Source organism: Anomaloglossus baeobatrachus, chromosome 4, assembly GCF_048569485.1.
Source record: "Anomaloglossus baeobatrachus isolate aAnoBae1 chromosome 4, aAnoBae1.hap1, whole genome shotgun sequence".
Classification (NCBI taxonomy): domain Eukaryota; kingdom Metazoa; phylum Chordata; class Amphibia; order Anura; family Aromobatidae; genus Anomaloglossus; species Anomaloglossus baeobatrachus.
In genome coordinates this window covers 692,116,951-692,128,701 of record NC_134356.1, presented here as the reverse complement: position 1 = coordinate 692,128,701, position 11,751 = coordinate 692,116,951, and the positions used below count along the sequence as shown (strand labels likewise).

Here is an 11,751-nt window from a genome sequence, read left to right as displayed (position 1 = left end):
TCGGCATAGAAGGTGTCAGAGACATGTGACCTCGTGTCAGCGATGATGTCACCCGCACATGTGCAATGGCTCCAAGATTGGACTTAGTCTCCGGCGCTCGCACATGTGCAGTAGCAAGAAATCTGGACTTAGTCTCCAGCGCTCGCACATGTGCAGTAGCAAGAAATCTGGACATAGTCTCCAGTGCTCGCAGCAACCGTAACAGTACCTCCCCCTCAAGGGCCCCCCTCCCGGCGACGCAGGTAATCGGCAACTAAGTCGGGAGCATGGACAGCCTCCTCAGGCTCCCAAGAGCGATGTTCCGGGCCATAGCCCTCCCAATCTATCAAGAAGAACCTGCGCCCTCTAACCATCTTAGAACCAACTATGGCTCGGACCTCATAGCTAGAGCGAGAGGAATCAGAGGCAGGAGAGTGCACTTCACGAGCGTGAGGTAAAATAGCCGGCTTTAGCAGTGAGACATGGAATTTGTCATGAATCCTAAGATGGACAGGTAACTTCAATTGATAGACTACAGGATTTACCTGTCGAAGAACCTCATAAGGACCCAGGAAGCGAGGAGCAAATTTGACAGAGCTCACTCTAAGTCTCACGTGTTTTGCAGAGAGCCACACAAAGTCCCCTGGAGAAAAGACAGGAGCCGGGCGACGAAACCGATCAGACACCGTCTTCATACGGTCCTTAGCTGCTTGGATCGACTCTTGAGTCCGATCCCAAACCTCTCTGGCATTAGTTGCCCAGTCGGCCACAAGAGGAGGAGGTGCAGCAGCGGGAAACGGTACCGGTACCCTAGGGTGTTGCCCATTATTGAGTACGAACGGTGTCTGCCCAGTGGCCTCAGCCAGCGAATTGTTAAGGGCAAATTCTGCCCAGGGTAGGAGGGAGGACCAGTTATCGTGGTTCTCAGCAACAAAGTGTCGAAGGTATATAATCATAGATTGATTGGTACAATCAACCAAACCATTAGTCTCCGGATGGTATGCCGAAGAGAGATTCAACTCAATTTGCAGAAGGCTACAAAGATCTCGCCAGAAACGGGAAGTAAATTGCGGGCCTCTATCACAAATGATACGATCTGGCATCCCGTGAAGCCTAAAGACATGCTTGAGGAATAGTTTGGCTAGTACCCTGGAAGATGGGATTCTCGATAACGGTACGAGATGAACCATCCGGGAGAAATGGTCCGTAATGACCCACACAAATCTATGTCCCTGTGAACATGGAAGATCACCCACAAAGTCCATGCCTACCACCTCCCATGGTCTATCTGGCACTGGTAAAGGATGCAAGAGCCCAGCCGGTCTCTGCCGTAATGGACGGTTGCGAGCACACGAGTAGCAGGAACCGACATATCTCTTGACGTGGCTGGCTAAGTGTGGCCACCAATACCACCTCTCCAGTAACTCTCGTGTCCGCCTAATACCAAAATGCCCACCCACCTTTGAGGTGTGGGCCCATGACAGTATATCATTCTGTCGATCAGGCGGAACAAAGGTCTTGCCCGGTGGGATTTGGTCTAACGTCACAGGGGAGAGCGTATGAAAAACCCTGGAGGGAAGGATAAGACGAGGTTCGTCAATCTCTTCCTGGGTAGAAAGCATAGAGCGAGACAGGGCGTCTGCCTTGTTATTCTTACTCCCAGACAGATAGTTGATGGAGAAGTGAAAGCGGGAGAAAAACAAGGACCAGCGGGCTTGGCGAGGATTCAGACGCTGAGCGGTTTGTAAGTACGTCAGATTCTTATGGTCTGTATAGACCTGGAAAGGATGTTTCGCTCCTTCCAGCAAGTGACGCCACTCCTCCAAGGCTAATCTCAAGGCGAGCAGTTCCCTATCCCCAATGGTATAGTTTCTCTCTGCCGGTGAAAAGGTTTTAGCAAAGAAGAAACACGGCCTTTTTCTACCTGCACCGTTCTTTTGATACAAGACCGCACCAGCACCCACTGAAGAGGCATCAACCTCTAAGAGGAAGGGCTTATTCTCATCGGGTCTTTGAAGAACGGGAGCAGTTGAAAAGTGTCTTTTTACTGCCTCAAAAGCCTGAGATGTCTCAGTAGACCAGGCTTTGGGATTAGCACCTTTCTTAGTCAAGGCCACCAAAGGGGCCACCAAAGTAGAAAAATGGGGTATGAACTGCCTGTAATAATTTATGAATCCTAAGAAGCGTTGCACCGCCTTCAAGGAATGAGGTTCGGACCATTGCAGGACAGCAGAGAGCTTCGCAGGATCCATAGCCAGACCCTCTTGTGAGATAATGTAACCCAAAAAAGGCAATGAGGACTGCTCGAATACACATTTCTCGAGTTTAGCAAACAATGAGTGCTCCCTTAAACGGGAAAGGACACGAACGACATCCTGACGATGAGTCTCCAGATCAGGAGAAAAAATCAGGATGTCGTCTAGATACACCACTACTGAGGATAACAGTAAATCCCTGAACACATCGTTTACGAAGTCCTGAAATACTGCGGGTGCATTACATAACCCAAAAGGCATGACGAGGTATTCATAGTGACCGTCTCGGGTGTTAAAAGCGGTCTTCCATTCGTCACCCTTTCGAATTCGTACCAAGTTATACGCACCCCGCAGATCCAACTTCGTAAAAACTTGAGCTCCTCTCAGTCTGTCAAAGAGCTCCGAAATTAAAGGTAATGGGTATTTGTTCTTTATTGTGATTGCGTTGAGACCCCTGTAATCTATGCAGGGACGCAAATCACCCTCTCTCTTCCGAACAAAGAAAAACCCAGCTCCCGCGGGAGAGACAGACTTACGAATGAACCCCTTCTCTAAACTCTCTCTTATATAGGTCGACATGGCCTCCGACTCGGGTATCGACAGGGGGTAAACCCTGCCTTTAGGTGGAACCGAACCTGGGATAAGGTCTATGGCACAGTCATACGGCCTATGGGGTGGAAGAACCTCAGCACCCTGTTTGGAGAACACGTCAGCGAAATCCAAATAGGGTGTAGGTATGGGAGAGAGATCAGTTGATGCAACCGCAACGACCTTAGGTGGTAAGGGAAGACATCGGGACTGACATTTCGAACCCCAACTAATAATGCTGTCAGACTCCCAGTCAATGTGAGGAGCATGAGTCCGAAGCCATGGAAGACCCAGAAGGACGTCGTCTATACCCTCAGGCAAAACAAGAAAAGAAATCTCCTCTATGTGACCCTGAGACAGGGAAAGGCGCAAGGGAACTGTCCTCAATGTAATGGAGTCAGACAACATAGTTCCATTAACAACACGGACAGGAATAGGCGCCTCTAACATGATAGAGGGAATATTGTGTCCCTTTACAAATCCTGAGGACACAAAAATCCCGTCAGCTCCGGAATCCACAAAAGCCATAATAGGCCATGTATTCTCAGATAACGAGAGCTGACCTGGGATACAACACTTAGAGGGTGCAGAAGACGTCTCTAGTAACCCCCCTCTAATGGTTACTAGGCCAGGGAGTTTCCCTGACGACTAGGACACTTGTTGGCATAGTGCCCAGCCTGACGACATACGTAACACATAGGAGGACCAGACTTGCGTAGTCTGGAGAACGTATGACCTAACTCCATAGGAGTGGGAGATGTTTCAGATGCTGAGGAAGATGGTAGTGGACCCTCAACAACTGGAATAGCCCGATGCTTAGGGCGTGAGGAAGAGACCTCGAGTCTACGTTCCTTATGGCGTACATCGATCCTCGTTGCTACTGTGATCAAGTCCTCCAGAGAAGCAGGGACCTCACGAGTAGCAAGGGCATCCTTGACATAGCCTGCCAACCCTCTCCAGAAGATAGGAATCAACACCTTCTCTGGCCAATCTAGTTCTGCCACCAGAGTTCTAAAAGCAATGACATAAGAACTAGTGGATAACGAACCCTGAGATAGATCTAACAGTCTCAGGGCCGCATCATGGGTAACCTGCGACCCATGAATACCGCCTTAAGAGCATCAAGAAAGTCTTGATGTCTCAGAGTAACCACATCAGAGCGCTCCCATAGGGGAGTCGCCCATTCTAAGGCTTTGTCCTGAAGTAAGGAGATGATAAAGCCTACTCTGGACCTCTCCGTAGAGAAGCGAGAAGAGTTGACCTCTAGGTGTATCTGACACTGACTAATGAAACCACGACATGATCTGGCATCGCCAGAATATCTGTTTGGCAGAGCAAGTCGAGGATCATGTGCAGATGTCACCATGGTCTGAGGTTTATCCTCTATACTCTTGAGCCGTGACTCAAGTACTTGTATGTAACGGTGTAACTGCTGATATTCTGCCATAACTGCCAGACCCTTGGCTCAGTCCTAATGTTACGGGGGGCTGTCTGATAATAACCGAAAGGAGTATCAGACAGTCAGGGTCCACCGTGCAAAGACTTTGCTGCAGACTATGGCAGAGTGCAATACCTCTGTTAACTCACAGAAGGATATAATAAGTAAGTAAATATAATAAGTAAGTAAAGCAATTCCTCCCTTACTTGGAGGGTGTGTGGAATGATCTCTGTTAATAATCACAGAGACAAAGGCAATGTGTGCGAAATGGCACCTACCTAGGTCCGCTCTTCTAGTGGTGCAAAAGAGACGAACAGCAGCATAAGCCGCACAAAGCTCCTACCTGCGTTCGCTCCACTAGTGTGCGAGGACACGAACCACTAGATATGGCACCTGCCTAGGTCCGCTCTTCTAGTGGTGCAAAAGAGACGAACAGCAGCGTAAGCCGCACAAAGCTCCTACCTCTGTTCGCTCCCCTAGTGTGCGAGGATACGAACAACTGCCAGACGCAGTATAAGGAACGTTACCCTAGCGGCAACGTCCACCTACGAGTAGAATCACAAGGCCCAGCCAGACCATGTGCCTCAGGCACCTGCCTATGTCCGCTCCCCTAAGAGGTAAGGATACGGACAGCAGCCGAAGCTGTAAGGTATAAGAACGCTACCCTGCCGGTAGCGCTCACCTAGCATAGACAGAGGAATGCCTAGAGGAACGCGCACAGAGCGTCTACTCATATGCATGAACCAAGAGGACTGAGCACCATGCGGCGTGTGTCAGGGTCTTATATAGACTCTGTGGCTCATCCAAGATGGAGGACACCAGAGCCAATCCGCTGCCAGAACGACAGGAGTGACGTCATGCTGGCCTATCACCGAGCAAGACGTCACAAGCACATGACCAGCGACCAATCGGCATAGAAGGTGTCAGAGACATGTGACCTCGTGTCAGCGATGATGTCACCCGCACATGTGCAATGGCTCCAAGATTGGACTTAGTCTCCGGCGCTCGCACATGTGCAGTAGCAAGAAATCTGGACTTAGTCTCCAGCGCTCGCACATGTGCAGTAGCAAGAAATCTGGACTTAGTCTCCAGCGCTCGCACATGTGCAGTAGCAAGAAATCTGGACATAGTCTCCAGTGCTCGCAGCAACCGTAACAGTATGACATGCCTATATCTGTGTCTCCTCCTCTTTTACTCATCTAGCTGTTTTGTTTTCACATGAGTGTATGTCCTTGTCACTTTCCCATGTGTTTGTGGTCTCTTGGGATATATTTATCACCTTTTGGATACCTTAGAAGGTGTTTTCTATGTGTTTGTATGTGTTTGTGTTTGCCTGCCATTGGTTTCAATGGGGTTCCAATGGTTCGTCGAATGGTTCGTCGAAACGTTCGACGAACTTGTCCTCCGTTCGACGAACCGAACCGAACTCGAACTCTAGTTGGGTGGCTCATCTCTAATAATTATATATAATGTAAAAGCCCAAATAGTGTAATGTAAAAGTTCTTTATTTTTCTTTACTTCTTATACTTTTAATATAATATTCAGAGATTTATTCTCCTGGTATTAAAGGAGAGAACAGCCCCCAATGACCTATTACTGTTGCACAAATAGAACTAAAAATACCCAATCTGTGCGGTGTCTGTACACCTAGCTCATCATATCTGTACACTAACATCATATATAAGGCTCCATTGGGCTCCAGATCGTAGGATGAGTTTATATTATGTGTAGATTGTGTCTTTGCATGTGTTTGTTAATTAATCAAAAGATATCTTGAAATTTTGACAATGCAGAAGTAAGACAAAATTCAGAGATGGATTTTACACATATTACAAATTAACTTATTAGTAAAATGCTTTGAGACTACTTCTAAAGAGAAATTCCCGATCATCTCAGAGGTGCACCAAGAAAACTTTTAGTTCTGATGATTAAAGTCTGATTCCTTTTGTACCTTTTTGATTAAGAAACACACAACTAAAAGGCAAGAAAAGGAAAGGATTAAATATGGAAGTTGATGTAAGTGAAATATTTTACATTTTACCACTTAGCGAGAAAAATCTATTACTCCTAAAATTACCTTGAATTATGCATATGTTTGGGATATAAAATTATTGCCACAACATCCACAAGAAGAAAATAATGTTATATATGATTAGTATTAAATACTTGTTTGAGAAGTACTAAGAAAACTGGTTTTTCTTGAAACACGTGCGATCTGCAGCCTTTATCTAATGACAGAACCCTGTACTGAGACTTTAATGCTGAGAATGTACTTTACATCCAATATTTACAGCATATTTTCTTATGTATTTCACATAACTTTATATTGTTTAGTTATTTATAGTTGTTTAGCTATTTATCTATTCTTCTATTTACAACATTTTAGCAGTAATGTTTTGTCTGAACATGGACCCTGATTCATCAGTGAATTTCCACTTCTCTTCTCAGTAAATTTTTCATTTAGTATTTTCAACTTGATTTCTACATCTTGATCCATTTTTAAAGTTGACTTTCCTTTTTAATTATGTTTTAAATTTTCCTTTACAATTCTGGTAACCAGATGTTTTAGATAGTGTGATGTAGTGTGACTTTTCTTAAATGTCACCTTTTTATTTTATTTTTTTTTTTTTTGCACATTTTACTTAACCCCTTCACGACCGGCCGATTTTTCGCTTTCTGTTTTTCTTTTTCGCCCTTCTTCTGCAGAGACGTAACTTCTTTTTTTTCAGTCAATATGGTCATGTGAGGGCTCATTTTTTGCATAAAGAGCAGTACTTTTAAATTAAATTATGAGTTTTACTATATAGTGTACTGGAAAACGGCAACAAAATTCCAATAATTTAAAAAAGTGCGATAGCACTATTGTTTCTGAGATATTTTATTCACTGTGTTCACTATATGGTAAAACTAATGTGTGGGTGTGATGCCTCAAGTCAGTGCGTGTTCGTAGACACCTAACATGTATAGGTTTACTTTTATATAAGGGGTTAAAAAAACCAGAAGTTTGTCCGAAAAAAGTGGCACACGTTTTACGCCATATTCTGTGACCCGTAGTGCTCTCATTTTTTGGGATCTATGGTTCAGTGACAGCTTATTTTTTGCGTCTCGAGCTGACATTTTTAATGGTACCATTTTTGCACAGATGCTACATTTTGATCGCCTGTTATTGCATTTTGCACAAAATTTGTGGTGCCCAAAAAACGTAATTTTGGCATTTGTAATGTTTTTGCTGCTATGCTGTTTACTAATCAGATTAATTGATTTTATATTTTGATAGATCTGGTGTTTCTGAATGCAGCAATACCAAATGTGTGTATCTTTTTTATTTTTTAACCCTTTAATTTTCAATGGGGCGAAAGGGGGGTGATTTGAATTTTAGGGTTTTTTTTAATTTTTTAAAACTTTTTTTAACTTTTTTTTATTCTACTAGTTCCCCTAGGGGGTTATATTGATCAACAATCTGATTGCTCTGCGCTATGTGCTGATCACAGCTATACAGCTGTAAACAGCAGATATGCTCATTTTCTGCTTCACTCGGCTCCGGGCCGAGTGAAACCTAAAGTAATTATTGTCAGCTACAGGAATCATCACGTCACGTGACTTCCGGTTTTGGCCGGTATGTAAATGTTTACCGCTGATGCCATTATAATGGCTTTGTCACATATGGACAATGCCATTTAAGGGGTTAAGTGGCACAAGCAGATAACGATTCTGCTCGTGCCTAGCAGGCACACATCTCAGCTGTGAAAATCAGCTGAGACGTGCGCTGATCGCTGCATGCTGCCTGCGGCAGACCGCGGGCAGTAACACTATGACCGCTAGGACATAATATTTCTACTCGCGGTCGTTAAGGGGTTAAGTCAATGCCTGGAGTAAAGTTTGTGGAGAAGTTTTCAATTTGGCTTTGTTTTTTAGCAATGTTTAACATTTTAAAAAAAAAAAATGTGTGACTTTTGGAATTTAAAGTCGCAAAATGCAATTAAACACAAAACACAACAGCATTTTTATCTTCTATCAAAATCATTAACTGCATGATAATTTGGCACAAACACATAGTGTTTTTCAAAACTGAAAAGAGAAGTGATCTTTATAAGTTTCAAATAGCGAATCAGGGCCATGATTCTCTGATCAATCCAACTATTTAATTTTAAAAATTTAACACTTAAAATGTTTTTCATGATCTAGGCAGAAAAAAAATAAATATTGTAAAGTTTATCAAAATTTGTGACAAAACAAATTTACAGTATAAACAAAAAACAAAGTAATATTGCACTTTTTCCTTTTAAATATTCACTAAGATTTTATCCTCTTATTAAATTGCAGTCATCATATTATATAGCTCTCTGTACTTAAATTTGCATATTTTGCCTTTCTGTCCAGTAATTTCTTCTCTTTTCTCTGCTCTATGTAGAAACAAGAGGTCTCATTTCCTTGTATGAATTATTCCCCTCATGCACTTCTGACCCCGCTGCTTTCTCCTCCCCGGCCAGGGAGTCTTGTGGTTCTGAATAGAGATCAGAAGGATTCATCTAGTCAGTTTTTAATCATGTGATGTTATAGACCTAATGGAATACAGAAGAATTTATTTAACTAGGTAGAAGTGCAAAATGAGGAATTATAAGTACACAGAGTGATATAATATGATGACTGCCATGTATTAAGTTAATGAAAACTTTGATGGGCGTGATTATTTATTTCCAACATTTATTATTTTTAAGGGGTGGTCCAAAATCCAAAGCAGTTTTGCTTCTAAATTCCTATAAATTTAGTGCCATATTCTAAACTATTTTCTTATATATTTGAATTGAAGATTATTCCCTATCCTTCCCTAACTACATTACCAGCTTTTCTTTTGTTGCAATTTTTATCACTTTGTTTTTGATGACGCTAAGTTTAAGCATCACAATGCATGCTGGTAAACTCAAACAAAACCTCATCTAGGGGCAGAGGCTGCAGCCACTGCTACATCCTTTACCCCCTCCCACAAATTAAGGGACACTAGTGATTTCGAGGGCTGGGATTTTCCATGCAATTTGTGCACTGGGCAAGGTGCACAATGAAAGCGAGCTCTCTGTTACCAACACAAATCAATAATAACAAGTGAGCAAGAGAGCGTCTACAGAGACCAGCGATGTTACTTGCATGGACAGCGCTGTTCTCTACATGCCAGGTATTTTCACAATTCCTAATGTTGGTTGCAGGCTTAATATTAATGATCTAATCTGGAAAAAGAGAGTGCATTGTCATTTTGCATATCCCACTGGACCCAGCTCAGCCCCTGAAACTAAGGTCACTGGTGACACCTCATTTCAGTTTCCCAATATGCACTGTAATTCTAATACAAAGCATCATCAAGAAAGAAGTGAAATAAAAGAAAAGCAGTTAGAGTAGCTAGAGAATAATAGGGGATTTTTAATTAAAATATAATAGAAAATATTTTAGATTATGGCAATCAATAGATTGGGATTTAGGTGGAAAGTTACTTTGACGTTCGGACTTACTGGAATGTATCAACAGTCATCATCCCTGTGTTTTACCATATGATTAGCAAACATACCTTAAAAGTAATTCTGGTGTAATGCTAAATATTATTTTATAATATATTGGGTTTAAATTAATTTTGGTTTTTATTTTCCTTTGGATGCAGGAGAACAATGTGACTTCGGTCAATGAATTTTTTCTTTTAGGATTTCAAGTCAGCCAGAATTGTAGAATTTTCCTGTTCTGTCTTCTCCTCGTGACTTATTGTGGGATAATATGTGGAAATCTCCTGATCATCGCCCTGGTGTCCACCAGCAAGAACCTCCACACTCCGATGTACTTCTTCATCTCACAACTGTCCATCAGTGACATCTTGTTACCAACAAATATTGTCCCCAACACTCTAAACATCCTACTGAATAATGGGGAGGCCATTTCTTTTATTGGCTGTATGACTCAGTTTTATTTTTTCTGTACCACAGAAGGATATGAATGTCTTCTTCTCACAATGATGTCCTACGACAGATATGTGGCCATCTGTAATCCACTTCATTACATGTCAATCATGACAAGATCGCTTTATGTGAATTTGGTCATTTTGTTTTGGTTTCTCAGTTTTTTCATTGCATTCATTGACACCTTATCAGCATCAAGCATGAAGTTCTGTGGAATGAACATCATTGACCATTTCTTCTGTGACATTGTTCCGTTACAGACAATTTCCTGCTCTGATTTATTTAGTTTTAAACTGCAACAGTATATACTGAGTTTTCCACTGCTCATAATTCCCAGCGTAATAATAGTTATTTCTTATGGTAACATTGTCCGCGCCGTCTTACAAATTCCATCCAATATCAGTAGACAGAAAGCCTTCTCCACCTGCAGCTCCCACCTCACTGTGGTCTCCATGTTTTATATGACTCTATTCAGTGTGTATGTTCTTCCAACAAATGAAAAAACATCAGAAATTAATAAAATCATGTCCTTGTTATACACTGTATTCACACCATTAATCAATCCCATCATTTATAGTTTTAGAAACAAAGACATTAAGAAAGCCGTTCAGGAAACTGTTCAGAAATATCTCAGATCAGATGTTTTTGTGTGAAAACTAGTCTTTGTTGGCAATGGGTTAAGAGAATAGATTAGAAAATCAATTTTATTAGCAAGTTTAAAACAATCTTATTACATTTTTGCTGTATTCTTAGAGTTTAGCCCTGAGGGGATTTGTCTATCCTATTTTTAATATTTATCCAACTTCTAGATCTGAAATTATAAATTTCATTATATACAGTGCTGGCCAAAAGTATTGGCACCCCTGCAATTCTGTCAGAGAATACTCAGTTTCTTCTTGAAAATGATTGCAATCACAAATTCTTTGGTATTATTGTCTTCATTTATTTTTCTTGTAATGAAAAAACACAAAAGAGAATGAAACAAAAATCAAATCATTGATCATTTCACACAAAACTCCAAAAATGGGCCAGACAAAAGTATTGACACCCTTAGCCTAATACTTGGTTGCACAACCTTTAGCCAAAATAACTGCGAACAACCGCTTCCGGTAACCATCAATGAGTTTCTTACAATGCTCTGCTAGAATTTTAGACCATTCTTTTTTGGCAAACTGCTCCAGGTCCCTGACATTTGAAGGGGGCCTTCTCCAAACTGCCATTTTGAGATCTCTCCACAGGTGTTCTATGGGGTTCAGGTCTGGACTCATTGCTGGCCACTTCAGTAGTCTCCAGTGCTTTCTCTCAAACCATTTTTTAGTGCTTTTTGAAGTGTGTTTTGGGTCATTGTCCTGCTGGAAGACCCATGACCTCTAAGGGAGACCCAGCTTTCTCACACTGGGCCCTACATTATGCTGCAAAATTTGTTGGTAGTCTTCAGACTTCATAATGCCATGCACACGATCAAGCAGTCCAGTGCCAGAGGCAGCAAAGCAACCCCAAAACATCAGGGAATGTCAGCCATGTTTGACTGTAGGGACCGTGTTCTTTTCTTTGA

The 11,751-nt window shown here is 42.1% G+C and overlaps 1 protein-coding gene across 1 annotated transcript; it reads left to right on the top strand.

Moving 5' to 3' along the window:
- The first annotated feature begins 9,901 nt into the window (after positions 1–9,901).
- LOC142302972 (olfactory receptor 5G9-like) lies at positions 9,902–10,849 on the top strand. The gene has a single exon (XM_075344073.1). It carries the CDS (start codon positions 9,902–9,904, stop codon positions 10,847–10,849), a length of 948 nt encoding a protein of 315 aa, XP_075200188.1.
- Positions 10,850–11,751: the final 902 nt, after the last annotated feature.